The 22,642-nt window shown below is 60.0% G+C and overlaps 1 protein-coding gene across 1 annotated transcript in view; it reads right to left on the bottom strand.

Annotated features, from left to right (window-relative positions):
* Positions 1-9,090: 9,090 nt before the first annotated feature.
* Positions 9,091-22,642, bottom strand: part of HCN4 (hyperpolarization activated cyclic nucleotide gated potassium channel 4) — a 94,598-nt gene continuing 81,046 nt past the window's right edge. Inside the window, exons 7-8 of the mRNA XM_048317400.1 lie at positions 21,119-21,283; positions 9,091-10,833 (exon numbers count right to left, since the gene is read on the bottom strand). Of these exons, the coding sequence (XP_048173357.1) occupies positions 9,239-10,833; positions 21,119-21,283 (1,760 nt within the window). The 3' untranslated portion in view covers positions 9,091-9,238. The remainder of the gene's footprint in view (positions 10,834-21,118; positions 21,284-22,642) is intronic.

The raw sequence follows: 22,642 nt of genomic DNA, 5'->3' as shown, positions 1-22,642 counted from the left end.
TTTCCCAGCCTTCTGCCAGCACACACTGCCCTTCCCTCTCCAGAGGCACAGGGACCGTGGCTCCTACCGGGCTTTGGGCAAACCCTGATTTTCCCTGATAATTTCTTAGGAGGAAATCCTGCTCCCCAAGGAGGCTGTCTCGGGACCTCCCAGCCCCAGGGAGCTCTGCCCACAGCGGGTTGGTCACACTGGCAGTGTCACCACAGCCCTTTTTTAGCACCCAAATGCACCAGGGCCACCAGAGCCAGTCTTGGGGACAGGCGGTGCTGCTCCTGTAGCTGCAAACCCCGACACAGGCCAGTGCTGGGCACAGCAGCCGGCACCCCGGGGCTGCGAGATTCTCCAGCTGCTGCAGAGGCTGGGACAATTAAAGACAGGCTGGAGATGCAGCAATGAAATCATCGCTCATTAACTTAACCCAACCAGGACTCGCCCTCGGTGGGCTGCGGGCAAGGGGAGGCCGAGCTGCCACGGGCTCCTCTTCTGGAGCTTTGGCCGTGTCCCTTTCTCCCTTCCGTCATTTCAGGCTGGCTGTGCCTCCCCTCCTCTGATCTCCCCTCAGGGTGAGGGCAGCGCTCCACTCCCGGATGCCAACCTGAGGGGAAAAGAAGAATCCCGACCAGCGGGACCAGGCGGAGCTGCGGCATCCCCTCGAGGGTGCTGGGAGGCCCTGACCTGACCCCAGAGCCCCCCCGGGACCCTTTCACAGCGAGCAGGAGGCTGCTGCTGACCCCCAGGTCCCACCCTGCAGGACAGGGGGACCGGGCTGGGGACTCCGGGCAGCGCCCGGGGGCTGCGGGACACAGGTTTGGGGTCGGACACTCCCGGAGAGCCCAGGCAGGGCCTTTCCCAGTGGAAGCCCCGGATGGCTGCGTTCCCGACAGCCGCATCCCGGCATCCTCGTGCGCCAGGAAAACACCGGAGCCCATCGCTCCCCGTGGCAGCGTCTCCATGGCGACAGCATCCCCTCCATCCGTCCCCTCCGTCCATCCCACCCTGCCGGGGGCCGGCGCCGGGCGCTCCTCTCCCGGAGCTTTCTCCGGCCGCTGTCCCGGTGCCGGCGCATCCCCGCTCCCACCCCGCTGCCACCGATCGGGCCGCGGTGACAAACAGCCCCTGTCACTGCCGACAGGCGCTGAGGCACCGGCAGGGAGCAGCTGCCAGGGAAACCTCGCCAGGGGCTCTCCATACTCCGGGTGCCATCCCAAACCCTCTCCCAGCGCCCCCCCAGCCTCGAGGGCTGTCCCTGGGGCGCCCTGGCTGGGGGCGTCCTTGGCCCAAGGAGCAGCGTCCCTCCGGCACCGGGGCCACATCCTGCCCTCCCCACCCCTCCTCTCCCTTCCCCACCCCTGCCCCTGCCTGGCCGCTCCCGCTCCTGGGATTTCTCCGCCTTTTCCTGCAGGGGCACAGAGCCCTCACAGCATCCCCGCGTCCTGAGGCCAGGCTGGAGGAACAGGGGCTTCCATGGCTGCATTCCCTGCTGCATCCCGACAGCAATTCCTGCCCTCCCTGGCCCAGCTCTGAGCAGTAGCACGGATCACCGGGGGCGTTTTCCCACTTGGAGAAGAAGGGAGAAAAGCTGTGCTGGTGCAGGCAGTGCTGGGAAGGGCAGGAAGCCAAAAGGGACAAGGCACCCCCAGACCTGGGGCTGGGAAGAAGAAATGCTGCCCAGTCCTGGCCCCAAACCTGCCAGCACAGAGGGGACCCTAAAAACAGGGCACACAGCCCCACTCCCAGATCCAGAACCTTCCACTCCAACCAAGTCCCCCGGAGCCCCTCCTGATAGAAGCAGGAGTGGCCGGGGGACAGAGCACAGGGCAGGGCTCAGTCTTCCCCACAGCTGCCCCCAGCAGCCAGGAATTACAAGGGCCAGCAGCACCCCAGAAAGGTTTGGGTCACCCCAAACCCCCTACGCTTACCTAGGCAGACACAGGAGAACCTGCTGCTCCTTCCTGCTGCTCCTTCCTGCTGTTTGCTGCAAGGAGCTGGACTGGGAGAAGCCAAACTGGAACCTGCTTGTGCTTCACACTCCTCAGCTGTTCCCTATCACCTCCATCCCGGGTGTTCCCCATCACCTCCATCCCGGGTGTTCCCCATCACCTCCATCCCGGGTGTCCCCCATCACCTCCATCCCGGGTGTTCCCCATCACCTCCATCCCGGGTGTTCCCCATCACCTCCATCCCGGGTGTTCCCCATCACCTCCATCCCGGGTGTCCCCCATCACCTCCATCCCGGGTGTTCCCCATCACCTCCATCCCAGGTGTTCCCCATCACCTCCATCCCAGGTGTCCCCCATCACCTCCATCCCAGGTGTTCCCCATCACCTCCATCCCAGGTGTCCCCCATCACCTCCATCCCAGGTGTTCCCCATCACCTCCATCCCAGGTGATCCCCCATCACCTCCATCCCAGGTGTCCCCCATCACCTCCATCCCGGGTGTCCCCCATCACCTCCATCCCAGGTGTCCCCCATCACCTCCATCCCGGGTGTTCCCCATCACCTCCATCCCGGGTGTCCCCCATCACCTCCATCCCGGGTGTTCCCCATCACCTCCATCCCGGGTGTTCCCCATCTCCAGCCCCAGCCAGGGCCCTCCCCAGCTGCAGGACATCTCCCTGAGTCCCAGCCCAGCTGCTCGGGGCTGTCTCTGCCTGGAAAGGGGGCTGGGAGCAGTAGGGCGCTAATGGGGTGGGAGCTGGAGCGGGGACAGCCCTTCCCAGCCGGGGTTGCTTGGGAAGAACCACTGGGATCTGATAAACCCATCAAGCAAGGAACAGCATCCCAAAAAATGAGAAATGGATGCTGAGTCCCCACGGTGCTGTGACTCAGGGGCTCCCAGAGGATACCCCAGAGTGCCCAGGGCTGGTGCCCACCGGGTTTGGTACCACTTGAATCAAACGCTGTGAGGAGACCGCTTGGTTGGAGACAGGGAGGGATAAAAGGTGTGAGTTGTGCCACGAGTGCCTCCAGGTGTCCCTGCTGCCCCCGGGGTATCCGCAGCTCCCGAGGGATCTGTGGGGTGGGGCTTTCATGGCAGCGCTGATTAAAGCCACGCCTTGAGCATCCTTGTAGAGCTGAGTGCGGCTGCCCTCGGTCCCACGGCCCCTCAGGAGCACTGGGCATGGAACAGGAGCTGTGCTGGCGCTTCCGTCTCCGCCGCAGGAGGCACAGGGAGAGGTGAACGATCCCCCGGGACAGCGTTCCTGCCTGGCACTGCAGCCCTGCACAGATGTGCCCTCAGCCCCGTGCCCTCCTTCCCGAGGGTCCTGTGCTCCGGGGAATCCACCGAGGCTGCTCTGGGGAGGCAGGAACGCTCGCGGAGGAGCAGCACCGGAGGCCTGTCCTCCATCCTCCCTCCCGGGAGTGAGAAGTGACCGGGCCGCCCAGGCCCTGGTGGCTCTGGGGCTTCGCTCCAGCAGCACCGGGATGTGCCGGAGGCTCCCCCTGCCTCGGAGCTCCCTTCTCCAGGGGCCGCTCCCAGGATGCGGAGGCGGCTGGGCCAGCTGGAGCCACCGGCACTGGCAGCTCCAGCCCTGGGGCTGGCCTGGCCTTGCGGAGGGGCTGAAGGGATGGGCACGCTCCTGGCCGGAGCTGACCACATCCTGCGGCCACGGCGCTGGACGGGAGCCCGGGAGCCCCGCCGGGGCTGGGCTGGGCACAGCTGGCCCCGGGACAGCGTGGAGGGGACAGCGTGGAGGGGACAGCGTGGAGGGGACAGCACGTGTGCGGCTCCGCGGGCGCCGCGTGAGCCCCGCTCGCACCCCGCTGAACGAAGCGGCTGTGTGAAAACAGGAATGAAGGGAAGAGGGGAAAATGACCCTGAAGAGCTCTCTAATTTACAGCACAGCCGGGAGAGCGGCTCCCGGGGAGGGGAGCGCGCTCCGACACGCGGCACCGATGCGCTTAACGCCTTCCTGCCCGGCTCCGCTCCGGCCGCCCCAGCCCCTTCCCGGGGCACAGCCGGCTCCCGCAGCGCCCCTGCCCCGTTCCAGCCCGGGAGATGCCGTGTCTCCTCAGCGAAACAAAGGCAAATCTCCCTCCTGCGAGGCTCCAGCCGAGGTCGGCTCAATCAGGAGCCTGGGGAAGGGACCGCAGGGAGCAGCGGCCGCCGGTGATTGGGGTCGCTGGGAGGCAGCTGGGCTGCGGTGATGGAAAGGGAGCAATCGGATCTCCGGCTTCTGCAGATGGAGAACCGAGTCAGGGCTTTGTGCCCTTAATCTGCCAGAGGAGGGGGCATCACCTTCGGCTCCATTAAAATCAGGGCCTAAAGCCAGAGCGGGGCTTAGGCAAAGGGCGCTGGAATCAGTGAGACAGAATGATGTGACAAAACCAATGCACTCAATATACTAAAACTCGGCCTCTTCAGCGAGAGGCGAGAGCAGGCAGGGAGGGGATGGGTTTGGAGACACCCCTGCCCATCCAGGGAGCAGCTGGGGAGCGGGGACAGGGCTGGGGACACTGGGCACTGTGCTGCCGAGGTCCCTGGGGAGGCTGACTGAGGGCAGAGCGTCCTTCCAGCCAGCGCCTTGCACAGGAGCACACCTGGGAGCTGGGTCTGTGCTGGGAAGGGGAGGTGCTCGGCTCTGACCTGGGGACAGGACCTTGGGCTGCACCTCTGGCAGGAGCGGACAGCGTTGCTCACAAGGTGCCTGAGCAGCTGGATTTAATTGCTGCAGATTTGGGCTGAGAAGCCGGGGCAGAGGGGCCAGAGGCACACACGAAAGCTGGGATCGCAATGGGAGCGTTTCTCGGTGTGGGGTAAGGGACAAACGTGACCAAGGAACTGCAGAGGTGAGGAAAAGCTGCTGCAAAATCACCTCCAAGCCCTGAGGGCAAACCCGAACTGCAGCTTGCCCTGCCCCGCTTCTCCTCCCCACTGCAGGGGGGAGTCACTGAGCCCGGCTTTGGGTCAGCAGAGGGAAAGCTCCACCCTCATCCCAGCCACGGCTCACCCCAGCCAGGGGTGGAGGAGCCAGGAGCGGATGGGGAGGGGGTCCCTGGCATCCAAGTGCTTCCAGCAGAGAGGGGCTGCTCGTGTGTGCCAGTGCACCCCAGTTCGGGGGTTATCCCTGCCCCAGTGCTGTGCTCCGGCCACCCTGGAGCCCGGCAGAGGGGTCAGCGCTGGTTCCTGGGCTCCTGGCATGGGCTGGCCTCTTCCCTCCCCTCTCCTGGGACTCCCGTGGTGCTGAAGGGAGCTGACCCACTCCAGGATCATCCTCTGGCCAACCCTCTGTGGCCCTGGCAGCACTTTCCCTCCTGTCCGGGGCTGGCTGGCGCAGGGACCAGGCAATCCCAGTGTCCTGGGAAAGCACTGCCGGGAATTGCGCTGTTCCGCTGTCTCTGACACCCCAAAATGCCCCACAGGGTGCAGGAACTGCGAGTCTGGGAGCTGCTGCCTCCCCCAAAGCCGGGGACTGCTCTTCTCTAGGGCACAGTCAGTGGGGGGGGGCAGCCAGGCCAGGCCAGTCCCCCAAGGCAAGGCTGAAATTCCCACGAATCCCAGCCCTGCCCAAACTGGGACCGGGCAAAGGGAGAGCCCACCAGAGCTGCTGCTCCTGCCTTTCCCCCCACATGGATCCTGAGGCTCTGTGGGGCGGGGAGTGGGGATGAGGGGGCAGACCCACCCTGCTGCTGGGCAGTGCCCTGGCTCTGGGCTCTGGGGAGGTTTTCCCCCACAGCTGGGTCACCCCGGTGCCCTCTGGAGTCCTCGCAGGGAGACAGGGAGGCACCACCATGTGCTGAACCAGCCAGGCCTCCCAGGTGTGCTCTGAGAGCTCAAAACCTGGACTTTGTGCCAGTCCAACCCTGCAAGTTTACAAACCTTCTGTGAAATCTTAGTTTAAAAAGAAATGCTGGCTCGGGCAGGACTGACAGTCCGTTCCCTCTGTAGTAGGAATGGCACGGGAAATAAAGAAGCCCAGCTTAGAAACCTATTCCAAAACGCAAACCACACATTTTACTGCCCTAATTCCCTCAGGGAAACCCCAGGACAAGGTGACCCACCAGGAGTCACTGCCCAGGTGGGTTCGGATGGACGCCGAGAGGGCCTTGCAGGAGTGAAAGGGAAGCTCAGGCGGAGGCCAGTTTTACCTTCCTGAAACCCTTCAGCCCCCGGCCTTGGCAGCCTCCTGCAGCTGCTCCCTCCTCGCTGTGTGGCTCCTGGGACAGTCCCTGTCCTGCTGTCAGGGCTGTGTCCTGTGCCCTGCCTTCCCCAAGGATCCCCCAGGCAGCCACAGCGTCCACGGCTGCATTGAAGGGATGGGTTTTGGTGCACACGTCTGCCAAACAATGGCCAGGTTTGTCCTTGGGCCTGGTGAAAGTTCAGGTGTGGGTGGAAGTTTTAAACTTCTGCTGGCAGGGGCTCAGGACAGAGAGCGTGTGAGGTGGTGAGCACCCTGCCCGAGCTCCAGAGGCACAAGAAAACAGAGGCAGGGCAAGGCCAAGGGCTGAAATGGGGTTTTTCCTTCTTCCAAGATCGTCTCGTGTTGCCGGGAGTTCAGCGTGTGGAGCAGACAGCGAGGCAGAGGGGTGGGTTTTTCACGTTTTTATTTACTAAGGTTTTTATTGTGTGTTTTATATTGCAAACCCCACCCCTAGAACTCTTCCCCTCCCTTCCCCCCAAAAGAAAACAAAAAAGAGTAATAATAATCATCATCATAATAATCATAATAATAGTAATAAATATAGTTCCACCTACTGAGACAAGCCTAGTGTTGACTGGGGTCCAGTCAGAATAACTCAATGTTGGCTACTGCAGTGCTGAGAGCTGGAAACCCAAAGAAGATCCCCGAGGGAAGCAAAGCCAAGGAGGATGTCCCGCAGCGAGGAGGGGGCACAGCCGGGCAGCGCCAGCCCCGGGTGGCCCCTGAGTGGCCCCGGGGTGGCCGGGATTCGGGGCCAGAGCAGCAGCCGCGGGACAGGAATCCGGGAGGGCCGGAGCCTTTCCCCCCTGCCTGCCCAGCCCAGCCCCACACGGAGCTCTCCAGGTGCTCGGCCAGGGGCCCTCTGGCACACACGGGGGGGAAAGGTTTGCTAAAAACCCAAAAAAACTGAAAAGGATATTGTGAGTCTTCCTTCTACCTCTGCGAACATGAGAGGGCCTGTGAGTCTGCTCCGGTTCCTGTTCCGAGATGAAGCCGTACGTATTTGGAAAAGCAGGATCTAGAGGTTACAATTGTCACCTGCCACCAGCCCTGCGGGACTGACGTGTAAAACTAGGCTATAGATACATAGATATAAATATGTGTGTGTGTGTGCTGACACGGTGCATAAATAGGCTGCAGGTGTGGGTGGCTACCTAGAGATAGAAAAGCGGGTGTGGATATAGAGACAGCTATAAAACCTGTACAAACACACACACACACACGCGCGCTCACCCTCCCGCCACACTCACACGGACACAGCTGCATGGAGCCAGTAGAAAAAGCATTTCCAGAGTTCCCCTGACCCTTTAAGGAAGACCAAAGCTGATCACATCTGAATTCGGAGCCACCAAAGCAGGGCGAAGCAGGAGTGCCCAGGAATGCGACGTTCAAGGTGCAGGCACGTGGCAGAGTTCTGCGGACAGTTCGGTATAAAAACAACTGCCAGCCAGGGTCTGGGGGGGCACGGGGAGCTGGCGGGCTCGGGACTGGGGTGAGGGGAGTTTTTGGCACTGCTGCGTGGAGTCCTGCGTCCCCCTGAGGGCTGGGGACAGAGGGAGGCTGGATGAGTCTCTGACGAGTGTTAGAAAAGTTGAGCACCTGACTGGGACAGTGAGGTGGCCACAGAGCCCGCCTTGGCCCAGGAAAACCCCAAACAGAGAGAGAGGAAGGATGAAGTGACACAAAAGGAGACGTCTGCCCTAGAGGTAAAGGCTGTGGCTTCTCAGCGCTGCCGGCCCCGTCCTGTCCTCGCCCTGCTGTGGCTGCCCCGCTCAGGGAGCCCAGACCCAGCTCCAGGCGCCCCAGCGTGCCCGGGGACGCTGCAGGGTGGCACGGGAAGCCCGCCAGGTGCAGGCTCTTATTGCTGGTGAAATCAAACAAAGGATTTCCGTTCCCCCAGCAGGGGACAAGCACAGACCATGGCTGGCCAGATTTCTGGGCTGATCTGGTTTTAAGGGTAAAAACAGAGTTGTAAATCTTGGCTGGGCACCAGAACTGTCCCGGCGCCTCGCACTGCCCTGGGCTGAGGAGGAGAAGGGCTGGGGACTGCACCCCACTGCTCAGTCCTCGCTAGTTCTGCTCAGAGCAGTCACCCACGGGCACCGAGGTGGCGAAGTGACAGAGGGGATGTGGATGCGCTGCCTCTCCCTTCATCCCTGCCGTGCTCTGCACACACCACGGAGAGGCTGCAGCCTGGGGCCTCCTGCTCGGCGTGCTGGCAGAGCCGGGGCTTCTCCCACTGCCCACATCCCAGAGCACAGAGGGATCATCCCTGCCCTCCCCGTGCCTCACAGGGGATTGCTCCTTGTTCCCACTGGAGCATCGGTGCAGCAAGGGAGGGGCAATCTGTGGTGAGGCCCGTCCATCTCCTGGTCACCTTCATCTTCCTCAGCTGGAGTCCAGCCCAAACCTCAGCCCTTGGGAAATCCCTAGAGGGGTCTACGGGAGTGAACTCACCCCTTTCCTGGCTCCTCCGCGACCTGCTGAGCACAGGAGGTGACCTGGGATGGAGGGAGGGACACTCCTGGTGCGTGCTGGGCCACCCACGTCCCCCAGCCCCAGGGTCACAGCTGGGGCAAAGCTGAGGCCAACCAGGGCTCCAGGCCTGACCCCACGGCCCCTTCGACGGCCCACGTCAACCTCGGGTCTTTGTCTCAACAGGAAAATCTTTTTTGGTGGCTTCTATGGCTGCTCATTCACATGTTCCAGCTCAGGCACACGCCCCGGCTGTGTGTTACCTCGTTGGATTAAATCTGCTCGTATCCTTTTGTTCCATGTATTAAAATATTCTATAAAACCAAGTGACCAAAAATCTATAGCTCTAAGAATACCTGGTTATCTTCTTTTTTCGGTTTTTTTTTCGGTTTTTTTTCTGTTGTTTTTCATGTGTTTTTTCCTTTTTGTTTCTAAGCACACTTAAACCTAAACAAAAGAAATGGAGAAAAAACCAACCAACCAACCAACCAACCAAAAAAAAAAAAAAAAGCAGGAGTGGCGCGGGGTGGGGGGGAAGGAAAGGAAAGAACTGCTCGGCGAACTCATCAGGAACTGAAGGGCAGGGCAGGGCTGGCACGAGCAGCTGCCCCGGGAGTCCTCACAAATTGGAGGGCAGTTTGGACCTGACGGGCTCCAGATCCCCCGTGAGCACGATGGATTCCTTCCGCCCGCCCGCGGCCAGGGCAGCGGCGCCGGCCCCGAACACCAGCGGGTGTGGCAGAGAACCTGAGGACATCTGGCGCGGCAGAGTCACCCGCCCGGGGATGGAGCTGCACGGCTTCCCCAGGAGCCCGCTCCCGCCGCCGGGGAAAGGGGAGAAGCTGGAAACAGATTCTCTAGAGGAGTGAGGAGAGCTGTGGTGGCCCAGCGTCTGAGCCAGCTCCTGGGGTAGGGAGGGCTGGGACGCGGAGATCAGCTTGATGTCCTGGTTGAGGCGGCCCGGCGGCAGCGCGCTGCGCCCGGGCAGCGGCGGGGCCGGGGGGCTGGCGGGCTGCGGCAGCAGCAGCGAGCCCTGGGAGCCCGAGGCCCCCGCGGGGCCGCACTGGAAAGTTCTGCTGGCCACCGGGCTCTGACTGGGAGGACTAAGGCCAGAAGGGGTGTAACAGGGAGAGGCGACGCCGGGCTGCTGCAGCGGGGACGCGGAGGCGAAGGGAGGCCGCTCTTGGTGGAGCTGGGCTATCGTTCCAGTCAGAGATCCTAAAGCACTTGGATGTGTTTGGCACAGCGCTGCGGACGGCCCGCCCGAGGCCTGCGCCAGCTGGCTGAGGCTGGAGGATGGAGAGTTGGAAGAAGGAGGGGGTTGGAAGTGGTTCATCCCCACCAAGGTCCCACTGCCCGAGAGCTGCTGCGACTGTCCCCCCTGCAGTGGTCTCGTGCTGGGCTGGAACTGGTTCAGGAGGCTGGGGGGGGAGTTTGATGAGAGCTGGGTGAGGGATGTCGATGGGGAGCCGGCTGTGGCTTGCTGGAAGTGCCCAAATCCACTGCTGGAGAGGGCTGGCGGCGGCTGCTGCTGCTGCTGCTGCTGCTGCTGCTGCTGCTGCTGCTGTTGCTGCTGCGGCTGCTGCTGCTGCAGGGGCTGAGCCGTGCCTAGGGGTGACCCCGAGGGTGCATTGTGGAACTGGCTCAGCCCCACCGAGGAGGTGCTGCTCGGCCCCGGCTGGCCGGAGCCCCCCGGAGGGGATCCCACCTGGAACTGGCCCAGGCCGGCGGCGGCCGAGAAGCCGGCGAGCTGCTGGATGTGGAAGGACGAGGACGAGGGGGTCTCTGCGCCCGGCGTGTGCAGCTGGGACGGGGTGCTGGACGGGGAGCCCACGGCAGAGGGGCCGGCGGACGGGATGAGCGACTGGAACCTCTTCAGCTGCCTGGGGGTCTGGCTGGGCTGCTGGCCCAGGGAGCCCAGCACGGACACGGGCGGCCGGAAGATGGCCGTGGGCAGGCGCGGGTGGTGGGTCAGCGCGATGGCCACCGACGTGGTGGCAGCAGCGGCCTGCAGCGGGGCCTGGATCAGCGGCGTCCAGATGACCGGCGTGGGCGTGGAGGCGGCGGCGGCGGCGGCCTGCACGTTGTGGGCACAGTGAGCCATCTCCCGGTCGTGCTGCACGATCTGCTGGATGATCTCGTTCTCCTGGTAGTTGAACACCCCCGAGTTGAGGTCGTGCTGCACTTTATGCAGCAGGATGGAGTTCTTCTTGCCTGGGGAGGAAGGGAGGAGAGGAAGGGTCACTGTGGGGTGGCAGAGCACGGGGGCTGCCTCAGAGCCCCCTGCAGTGCCTCCCCGGCTGCCCCGCACTGCCCCCGGGGGATCTGGGCACAGCCTCTGCTCCAGCAGCGAGGTGACGAACACCACCTCTCCTGCTTCCGTGGAACCAACAGCGTCAGATCCCACAGAACCGTGTCCAGCAGGACACGCATCCTTAGGCAGTAAGCAGCCTGGCAGCAAAGCTGATGGACTTGGAAGATTCCCATTTTGCACCTGAGCTTCCATAGAAAAAGAGAATGAAACCTCAAAAATATAAACCCAGTGAAGTCTTCAGCCACTCTCCTTCAGCTTCTCCTTTTCCTCATCTGTCTCGTGTGCCCCTGGTCACTCTGGAGTCGAATACAGGGGTAAGGAAATTTCTCTGTGAGTCAGGACTTGATGATCTTGGAGTCTTTTCCAACCTGAATGGTTCTGTGGTTCTATTCTCTGACTTCCTGAGCTGGAAAAGCTCGGCTGGGCCAGGCAGGACCCTCAGGCATCCTGCAGCTCCCAGCTGAAGCCGGCTGTGTCCTTGGAGTGCCAGCTTTAGGGAATGTTCCAGCTGGATTCCCAGCCTGCAGCCAAAGGTTAACTCAGCTCTTTGCCCTCACAATGGGCTGGAAAATGCGGTGATTTATCCAGCCTGGGAGTGCACCTGGCACTGGGGGGATGCACTCCCGGGCTGGGGGACAGAGCCAGCCAGGGCAGGGCCTGGCACCAGAGGAATCTCCTTTTGATGCCACCCAGCCAGCTCCCAGATCTTTATGATCTGGGGCGCATCTAGATGACATCCAGATGGTTGGCTGGTTTTTCTAGTGCATGATGTAGCTTTTAAATGTGTAACAGATAAAAGAGGAAGAGTTTAAGGACATGCCTCTCACTCCAGCCAAATGGAAAATCAAACATCTGGCAGGAGAGAGCTGGGATGACACTCTGAAGAGGGAAGGTGGCACCCTGCTCTCCCAAAAAGCCACTCTGAGTCTTGGATACAACTCACCGAGTTCCAAATCCACCACCAGAAAAAGGTGGAACAATTCTCGCACCAATAAGGAGGAAAGTGTGAGATGGGAGGGAGATCCCAGTCACTGCCACCGTGACGCTGGGAAGATGAAATGTGTTTAGTCCGTGCTGCAAAGCGTGGAAAGGACAGAAAATACCCCATGAGGAGCATCGGAGAGTAAGTGCAGCCCACTCAGCTCTTCTCAGGACAGAGGTGATTCCGCAGCAGCCGAGGAGGGAGCTCAGGGACAACGGGAGCTGTTCCCAAGCGTTCCCTTGCAGACACAGATGTGAGGCAAGCCCACAGAGAGGAAGGAGCGATCCGAGTGTAGCTGCAGGTACTGCAGGAGCACGCTGAGCGCTCCTCCCTCCCTCCCTGCCCTTCTCAGGCCAAGCCTCTGTGCCCCGCAGAGCACAGAGCTCCCGGGGCTCCATGGCAGGGCTGCAGCGGCTGGGATGCTGCTGGAGCTCTGCTCCTGGATCTGCACCGGGGACGTGGCTGCTGTGGGGAGTGCGATGGGATGGGATCCATGGGATGGGATGGGGTGGGATCCATGGGATGGGATGGGATGGGATGGGATGGGATGGGATGGGATGGGATGGGATGGAATGGGATGGGATGGGATGGAATGGGATGGGATTGGATGGGATGGGATTGGATCCATGGGATGGGATGGGATGGGATGAGATGGGATGGGATAGGATAGGATGGGATAGGATAGGATAGGATAGGATAGGATAGGATAGGATAGGATAGGATAGGATAGGATAGGATCCATGGGATGGGATGGGATCCATGGGATGGGATGGGATGGGATGGGATGGGATGGGATGGGATAGGATAGGATGGGATAGGATAGGATAGGATAGGATAGGATCCATGGGATGGGATGGGATCCATGGGATGGGATGGGATGGGATGGGATGGGATGGGATGGGATAGGATAGGATGGGATAGGATAGGATAGGATAGGATAGGATAGGATAGGATAGGATAGGATAGGATAGGATCCATGGGATGGGATGGGATGGGATGGGATGGGATGGGATGGGATGGGATGGGATGGGATGGGATGGGATAGGATGGGATAGGATGGGATAGGATCCATGGGAGGGGATGGGATAGGATGGGATAGGATGGGATAGGATCCATGGGATGGGATGGATGGGATGGGATGGGATCCATGGGATGGGATGGATGGGATGGGATGGGATCCATGGGATGGGATTGGATTGGGATGGGATGGGATGCTCAATGCTCGGCTGTTTCACCTACTGCCAGTCACTCCCTGCACAAAAAAGGCAGAAAGGCTTTTGTTCCCCACTCAGAGCAAGATCCCGGCCCGGGAAGGACATGATCCTGAAGGCAAACAGAGTTTGGAGCTGCCGAAGTCATTCCAGGGGCTGGAGTGCCTGTCTGTGCGTGTGCAGGAATTCTCTCGTGGCTGTTCCCTGTGTGCTGGGCTGCACCAGCACTGGGCACCTCTAAGGAGACAAATCCTGGTCCTTCCCAGGCTGGGCCAGCACAGGCAGCACCAGTGTCACCTCTAAATGGGCTCTGGCCCTGAGGGGCACAGGAGGTCACTGGGCACACAGGGAGCCATTCCCGGCCGGATTTACTAAAATCACAGAGAATGAGCGCCCAAAGAGCTGCTCAAACACACTCAGAGACATGAGCTGTGTGTGGACAGAGGAGAGCCTGCCAGGGGAGGAGGGGGCAGCCAGCAGTCTGGAATCCCGGAGGGACTCGGGCTGCAGCATTCCAGAGGCACAGAGGGGCTGCAGCTTGGCAATCCTGCCCTTCCTGGAGCTGAAGGGACAAATCCCAGCATGGGCCGGGTGCAGCTCCTGCAGCACTGCAAGGTCAGGCGGGGGCTGGGGAATCCCACTGAGCTCAAAGCCACCGGGGGGACAAAGCTGCTGTCCCGAGGCAAAGCCGGGCTCGGGGCACGGCCGGAGCGCAGGAATGAGGAACAGCTTCCCAAAGCTCCCCACTCAGAGCCACCGCTCCGTGCTGCTGCCAGCACTCCTCATCCCAATCCTGCTGTCACCTGCCTGTGGCTGCGGGGCTGCTCCCTGGGCTGGTTCCAGGAAAAGCACGGGATAAATTCCCCCGGATGTCTCCCAGCTGCCCCCAGGGAGCCCCACAGCCGCCGGGTTCCCAGCTGAGCACAGACCGTGCTGCTGCTCTCCAAACGTGCCTGGCGATTACTGGAAATGGTTGGATCAAAGCTCCTTAGGTTTGTGTCAAGTAGATGAAGTAGTACCCATAAAAACCTTGGAATGATTCGTTTTGTTGGTTTTTTTAAAACAGAACACTCCATTTTCCCTTTGAAATCACATTGCACTTCCCTGTTCTCCTGAGGCCAGCTTGCCTCTGTTAACTGTTTCATTAGATCACATTTTTCTCTTCTGTTTTGCCAAGAAAATATCAGATTTCTCCTCCACAGAAGATTACTGAAAATGTTCTTCCAGACGTGGAGGGGGAGAGGAATTTTTCAAAACCATTCTTCAACATTGTAATTGGTTGGCAAACTGGAAAAATTAATTGGCCTCCCCAAAAAATTAATTGGCAATTCTAATGAATTGCCTCATGCACAGGATGTTTCCACGTGCCAGTATCAGCCTTGCTGGTTGCTTCTGGAGAGAATCCTGCCTCGGCCAGCCCCAAATGGGACAAACATTCCCTGGCAGGGCTGACTGAGGTGCTGCACGAGGCACAGAGCAGCAGTGGGGCGAGGAGTGGGACTGCTGCTGAGATTGCTGCTGAGATTATTCCTCCTCCTCATGGGACTGATGAAACAGTTCCAAACCCTCGTCCCGCCCTGGATCCCGTGTCCCAGCCCCCCCCAGAAGGGAGGGGGATACAGCTGATGAGTTTGGCTCTGGGTGACCCGCTGAGATGAGGTCCAGGCTCAGTGACCCGCAGGGAGCCAGTGCTGTGTTCCTGCTCAGCCACGGGGAAGCTTCATCAGGAGAAGCCAAAAGGGCTCCTGCTGCCCTGCAATCCAATCAGGGACGCCGAGTTTGTCCTCCTGGGACGTTTATCCCGCAGAAATTAAAGTGCTGGGCAGAGTGAGGTGCTGAGATAAACAAGGCACCCAAAATCACTGCTGGAGGCTCCGCACAAACTCACGGAGACACCCCGGGGCAGAGCAAGCATCTGCAACCACCCCAGGCCCCACCTTTGGAACACCCTCTGGCCTCTGAAAACTCCCTGCTTGCCTCCCTGCAGCAACGGGCTAAATACAGGGGAAAAGGAAGATTTTTAGAGCCTTGAAGATGTTCAGAGCAAAGCTCCTGGTGCTTTGAAGGGAGGGTATGTAAAATTATGGGAACGAAGAAAACAGATGTTGCTCCCCTAATTAAGAACTGCAAAGTCAGACTTCCCTCAACTGTAGACAGCACACAAAAGAACAGGGAGAAAGGCTCATGTGATTTCATAAGAGGAGCCAGCACTCAACAATAATTCTTCTATCAAACAATCCAAATTAGCTTCCCGTTGTTAAAATTCTGCCCAGGCACAGGGGAAATTAGCTGTGACTTTCTGTTCCTTTCTCCTTCCAGTTCTCCCTGAGCCCACTGGCTGCACTTTAAGAATTCAGGTCACTAAATTGCTTTCTGAATTTGCATGTATTTGAAATAATCTCATTTCACGAGGCTGCCTTCTGCCCTGGCCTGCTCCCAGCACACGGGCGCTTCTCCCGGCCCTTCACTCATTATTGCTGGGACCAAAGGCTGCGCTGGGATCCTGGCTGCACGCCCCAGCCCCAGTCTGAGGGTCTGTGTGCACAGGGAAGTGAGCTGGAACAGGGAATTCAGTGATTCTTGACCTGCACTGGATGGGGGGCCTTTTCCTGTTAGAGAAATGTGAAAACGGGATGGAGACAGGCAGGTGAAGCCCGAGCTGCATTCCCTGCTGCGGGAAGGTTTCTGCTCGGAGCTCAAGGAGCTCTTGGCAAGGAGCTCAGCAAAGGCAGCTGGACCAGCTCTAGCAGAGGCTCAGAACGCTTCCCAGCCCTGCTCTGGGAACTCGGAGTGACTCTCTCGAGAGCCTGGCTGAGGAAATCCATGGATGTGTGAGCTCTGACACCTCCAGGGCAGCTCCCTCTGCATCCTGCCCTTCCCTTTCTCCCTTTCTGGATCCTCTCAGCTCTGGGGGTCCCTTTAGAAGGGACAACTCCCTCTCCTCCCCAGTGGAAGCTTTCCTCCCCTCCCTGTACAGCTCAGGCCTGCCTCTGAGTGCTTCCCCTCTTCCACAAACCGCAGTATCCCCCGGATCCGTGGTGTCCCCGTGGACAGGCAGAGCACAGCCCCGCTGCTGCAGGCCACACACACACTGAACGATGTTACCCGATGAGTCTCAGCACAGCTACGCTCCAGACAAACGAAGCTCTTCCCCTCCCACTCTGCACACAGAGCTCTGCAGAATGAAAAAAAATAGAATATCCAGAGCTGGGCAGGCTGTGACTCTCCATGGAGGGGTGAGGAGCTGTGGCACTCCCGAGGCCGGCGCTCCCTGGGTGCCCCAGGGCTCCCGGCTCTCGCTCATCGCTGCAGGCTGAAGCCAAGGGGTGCCTTCTCCTCGAGTGGCACCAGTGCCAGGGCCCTGCACGCCCTCCCCAGCGCCCTGCTGGGGCTGACAGCTGAGACAGGACGCGCTCTGGGACGCTCTGGACACGCTGGCACTGTCAGCTGCTGCTCTGAAGTGTGGGCTGGCTGCAGACAGCTCCTGGAGTGCCTTCAAGGCAGGGAAAGCTCCCAAGGGGAGAGGTGTCACTGGTGAGCAGGTCCTCCTTTGTGTGATTAAAAAGAGGGTTGAAAATTATTCGTAAAGGTGCTGGAGTGGTAAAACGTTACCTGAGCAGGTGTTTTATCTCGATGCAGACAGCAAAGAGCAAGGCCAAGGTCAGGGATGGGGCTCCTGAGCTCTCCTCAGCATTCCCTGCTCCTCCCACTGGGGTGTCCGGGGCTGTTTTCCTTCTGCAGCCGCAGGGAGAGCAGGGCTGCCAGCTCCCCTGGCTGAGCTGGAGTCATTTACATTCCCCCAAGGCTGGTGAGTTACTGACACCTTTCCTTGGGCTAAGCACAGAACACTCCCAGTCTGGGCCTTGGCTTCCAAAGAAAAGGAAATTCAGATGCTCAGTTCCTGCTGGAGGTCAGGCTCCCACGCTGTGCTAGGGAGCATTTCCAGGTGTGATTCACCTGGCCCACCTCCCTTTCACACTCGGAGTGCCTTGTTCTCTCTGCTGAGCAAACCCAGATGCCCACACCGAGGCGGTGAAGGGAGAGGGTTTGCAGTCGGAGCAATGGACAAGTGGCACTCAAACTTTGCTTCCTCCTGCACAGTTACATTTGTGGGTTTTGAGGTGATGAGAGAGGAGCACCTGCGTGTCCTCTCGGGACTGGGGTAGGGAATCCCACCTCGATTTGCAATGGAGCTTTGTGCCAAAGCTCACGCACTCGAGCACTGCACACCCGGGACCAAAGGCACTTTTCTCCTCTCCTCACCTGCATCAGCAGCCTCAGATAAGGGCTGTTCCTGTGTCTCTATCTGTATTTATCTCCTGATGCCCAGACCGCCCTGCTCCTCCCAGCTGGGCAGCTCGGGGGGGGTTTCTCACCTGCCCATTGAACAAAACCGGGACTTTATTTGTTTTCAGTGTAAAACTGCTGCTGAGCACACATTGTTGGAGCTACTTGCGTTCATCCTCATCTATCCCCACAATTCCCAAGGGAGCAGCCCCGAAACATCCCAGCTGCCCCTTTGGGAGCATCGTTGTCCCTGCAGAAGGGGTGAGAACTGAGGCTGGGGGCAAAGGCAGCACAGGGACAGGCAGGGAATGTGTGGCAGAGCTTGGCACCGCTCCCGGCTGCTCTCCTGCCCGGCTCACCGGGCCCAGGCCAGCCCTGCCCGGAGGCTGCACAGCCCAGAGATTGGTCAGGCCTGGGCCAGCGGGGCTGCACACCCGACAGGATCTCGGCTGCACCGCTGTGGTCACGAGCTGGCAGGCCAAAAGTTTGGGAACAGCTTTTTTTGTGGCTTGTTTATAGACAAAGCTTTTAACATTTCTACCGCTGTAGTATCTCGAGCAGACACCCTCATGCTGCAATAGTATCATAAATTATATTTAGAGGCTGGAATTGTGTTGTCTTGGCTTTTCTTCGGTTTTTAGCATCTGCAGTGCCTGGAGGAAACTCGAGGCATCTTTAATCCTGACTTAACTGGGATCCTCGTATCAAAACACACGCAAGTGGCACTCCAAGTATACGCATTTCAAACCACGTGGCAGAAAATTCCTGAGGGAAAGGGAAACAACAACTTCCTCTGGCTTCTAGGAGGCTTTCAGCTTTCACCAGCGACCTTGCTGTGGGTGGGGAGCACCTGGTGCCAGGCGTTTTTGGGGTTTGTCACGCACAGGAGCAGGGGAGCAGCACCGTCGCCGCTGTTCCCGAGCGCACCCTGGGTTTGACAGCACTCACCACCCGTGCTGGGCTCGCTTCCAACGAGCACTGGAGTGGTGGTGTTTTACAAGTGCAAATGCTTGTGAAAATCTAATTTTAAGCTCCAGTGGTCACTGGAAACCAGTTTCAAAGGCAGTGGGGAACAGAACGGTGTGAGTTACGTAACGGGGCACGGCAAACTGGGGCGCCTCACCAACGCTGCCAGACAGAATCACTCGCTGCAGGAGCCACAGCAGCACACCAACACTGGGCACAGCTTTACAGCCTGGCCAGGAGCAAGGAGCAGGGGCAGACTTAATCAGGGACAAAATGGTCATTCAGCAGTGATCAGCCCAATTTCTCTGAGTGTCAGCCTGTGGAGCATCACGTGTGGGGCATTCTGCAGGCTGAGGAGTCCTCAGAGTGTGAAGTTACTCGGACTTAAGCAGGGCCACAGATCTTTGTAGCATCCCAGCCTCTGCCACTGCATGGAGATTAATCCCTTCCTGCCCAATCCAGGCAGGATGCCGGGATCAATTCCCGGCAGGAGCAGAGGTTCAAGGCTACACCTCAGCTCTCTGCCCAAGGGTCTGTGTGCCTGACAGCTCCAAGCACAGCCCGTGCTCCTGCAGGAAGCCATGGGAGCACAGACCGGGGGGCTCTGGCCCCTCTCCTGCCCTCCTCTCTGTCCACCCACTGCTTCCAAAGTGCTCAGCCCTGCCACGGGAGTGCCTCCTCCCTCCTCCACCAGCCAACCCTGCTCCTGCTGCTGCACAGGATGAGCCCTTGCCTGCTCCTTCTGCTACCCACAAAGCTTAGGCCACGCTTTCCAAACCCCCCAGCAGCCAGAAAACCGCCCCCCCCACATCTCTCCCTGGGACTGGGTGGGCTGAGGTTTTCCTCCCTGCTCTCTCAGTGTGCAGGGGGAATATTGGATGGATCTTATCCTGGTACCAGAACAGGGACAGACCCTCCTGTACCCAGGGAGGCCTGGGCTTCCCCAGGACACTGTCACCTGGGCAGAAGGGAGCCAGTGACCGCCCCACCGCCTTGGAAAGAGGCTTCCATTTGCTTCCTCCTTGTGCACAGATCCTGAACTGGATGGGGCAGGAACCAAAGTGCGGCCCCGCTTCTGCTCACCCCTGCTTTTCAGGAACTGCTGTTGCTCAGCCTCAGTCCCCCAGAACAATTCCTGTGCGCCCAGAGAGTCTCAGCAGAGCGCAGCCACCCTGAATTCCTCCAGCGGTCACACGCTGGCACAGAGCTGCTGCACTGCTCCTCCCGGGTGGTGCACGTTCCAGAGGAAGGCAGGAAACGCCTCGTTTGTAAAGACAGGGAATTCCGTGGGATCTGCCAGCTCCAGCAGGGTGCCCAGAGCTGCCCTGGGCTCCGTGGGGCAATCCCAGCCAAGGAGTGCTGGGCACCAGGAAGGGCTACGGAGGAGCCATTTCGCAACAGTTCCGATGGGGAGAGAAGGGCACGGGCAGCTCTGGAGGGTCAGTGCCGGGGACACCAGGGCCCGGTGAGCGCGCCGTCTCAGGCCAGCAGCACGGCAGAAGGGAGGGGGCAGCGGCAGAGCCCTGCACCCAAGGGGCTGCTGTTCCACCGGCTCTGTGTCACCGTCTGACCTGGCGCTGACATTCGCAGCTGTCTGTGCAACGGGAGCTCTCCCGGGGAAGGAGCGCGTGAGGTTCTTTGTGCTGGCTCAGAGCTTCCCGTGGATTTCAGCTCCGTGTGCAGGGGCATGGAGCACAGCACGGGAAGCACAGGATGCTCTGCCCACCTGATCCCGCAGCCCCAGAGGGCACCAGGCTGGAAAGCTGAGCAGCACTGAGCACCCAGACCTGCAGAACCTGAGGTAAAGCCAAGCTGGCTCATCCCTGCGCTGATGTCCCATTTTCTCTGTGGTTTGTGCAGCCCCACTGAAATAACCCAAGAGCTGGGCCTACTGCCACTTCCACCAGGGCCTCGTTAGGCTGGGCTTTGCCAAACCGTGTCTGCAGCTCGGAGCCTTTCCCTCAGGGGTCACACTGTGATGTGCAGCAGGTGATGAGGTGCACAGAAGCCGATGTTCCTGGCAGGAGAAGCCCCGGTGGCACTGCCGCCCTTGCTGGGATGCCAGCTCAGTCCCCAGCACCTCTCCTCATCACCCTCCTGGACCTCTGCATTGCGCTCAGAGCTCTGCCGAGCTTTCCATGCGGAAAGCAGTGGGAATGCAAGCACTGAGAAGGGATGGATCAGGAGCTGAGGGACTCAGCCTGGGACTCCAGAACCCTCAGCTCTGCAGCTTTCCCACATGACCTCGCCTAAGTCACTTCATCTCTCTGGCTGTGGCCATGGAATGTCATCCTGGTCTTTAGCTGCGGAAGAGACACCCACACAAGGATGTCTGCAGCACAGGCTGTGTCTGCCACAGGACAGGGAGCATCCTGGGACGGGCCACTGCGAGCTCTGACAACCACAGAATCCCAGAATGGTTTGGGTTGGAATGCACCTTAAAGGTCATCTAGTCCAGGCAGGGACACCTTCCACTAGCCCAAGCTGCTCCAGGCCCCATCCAGCCTGGCCTTGGACACTACCAGGGATCCAGGGGCAGCCACAGCTGCTCTGGGTACCTCACAAGGAAGGATTACCCCCAATATCCAACCTAAACTTACCCCCCCTAGGTTTAGATTGGGGTCCTTGAGGGAGCTGAAGCCGGACAAGGAGGGGCAGCCTGGGATCTCCTTCACTTCCCAACCCCAGCACAGAACGGAGCACCCAGCCTGGAGAAGGAGACTCTCCCCCTGTACTCACCAATCCTGTCCAGCCTGTCCAGAGCCACGGTCTCGAAGGCTCTCCTCATCATGGGGTACTCCTCCAGCACCTCGTTGAAGTTGTCCACGGACAGGGAGTAGAGGCGGCAGTAGGTGTCGGCGCGCACGCTGGCCGTGCGCCGGCCACGGGTCAGCAGGCAGATCTCTGCGGGCAGAGAGGGGCTGAGACAGGGCACAGACACCAGCAGCACCCCCACACCCCTCACTGCACGGCCCCTCAGCCTGCCCTCCCACAGAAAACACAGCCAGAGGTCACGCTCCGTGTGTGCACCCACATCTCAGAGTGCCGGGGGGCAGCGGGGCAGCTGCCGCGCACGGCGGCCCCTCAGGGGTTCTGCTAGCCCGGTCGGCCACACAAGGTTTGTTCTGGGGGATTATCAAAGGCAGCATTGTGCATTCACACCGGAGGAGTTGTGTTTCTGCAGCTCCTCGTGGGCACTGGGAAGGTCAAGCCTTGCTCTCGAGGCCAATTCTCTCTCGATTCGTAAAGAGGCTCTGTGCTGATCTGTGCCCTTGGTGCCTGGCTGCCGTTTAGATCCCTGTACCTGGAACATTTGTCTTTCCTCAGTTTGCAGAGATTTTCGTGTCTATGCCACAAGCACTGACAGGGAAAGCCACGGCAGTGGCACCTCCCAGCCCTGGGTGAGTTTACAGCGCTGTCACCCCTCCTCAGCGCTCAGCCGGTCACAGAACGCGAGGCCCTGCACTCAGCCACAGCTCCTGAGTGCTCAGCAGAGAGCTCCCCAGCCCTGCTTACACAGAGCCCGGGCAGCTGGGACAGGCACAGAGGGTGTGCGCTGCACAGTGACAGCACCCTGCTCCCCGTGGGTGCCGGGTGCCCATCCACCTGCCCCATTCCTTGGATCCGTGCTAAGCCCGCCCACAGCAGCACCCCGAGGCTGTGAGCGTGCTCCCAGGCTGCTTCCCCGAGGAGGTGATGCTCAGGGTGTGCGGGGAGCTGTGGTGGAATGCCACGGGCAGTGTCCATCCTGTGTCAGTCAGGGTACCCTGACCCCAACCCTCCCGCTCCAAACCCCTCGCGCTGCAGCGAGGGGCAGACAGGCTGTTTCACAGCAACCAGGAGCAACAGGAGTGTGGGAAATGCATAACAGGAGTTTTTTAGAGGGAAGGCCTCCCAGAAGGGAAGGCAGGGCAGGTTTTGCTCTGCCTCCCCTCAGCAGATCACCAGAGGTGGTGCAGTCAGAGCTCATCCTGCAGCCTGCCTGGGGCTCTCTGACAGGAGAGGGGGCTTTGTGTTACTCATGAGAGCAGTGCCCGAAACCCTTCCCAGCCTCCTGCTGGTCCCACTGCTCCAGAGCTCTGCTGCTCACACATTCTCCCTGCCTGCTGACTGCCAAGGCACTTTGCTGAGCCACAGGCAGGGCAGGTGAGGGACTGTTTGTCCCTCCCCGTTTATCCAGCCCCTCGTGTGGTCGATGCCAGACAGCAGCAGTAGGACTGTGCCTGCAGAACTGAGATCAGGCCATTTTTTACCTTTAGGTTC

Source organism: Corvus hawaiiensis, chromosome 13 (genome assembly GCF_020740725.1).
Source record: "Corvus hawaiiensis isolate bCorHaw1 chromosome 13, bCorHaw1.pri.cur, whole genome shotgun sequence".
NCBI lineage: Eukaryota > Metazoa > Chordata > Aves > Passeriformes > Corvidae > Corvus > Corvus hawaiiensis.
The sequence above is the reverse complement of the archived record's forward strand: the minus strand, read 5'-3'. Positions and strand labels throughout refer to the sequence as shown.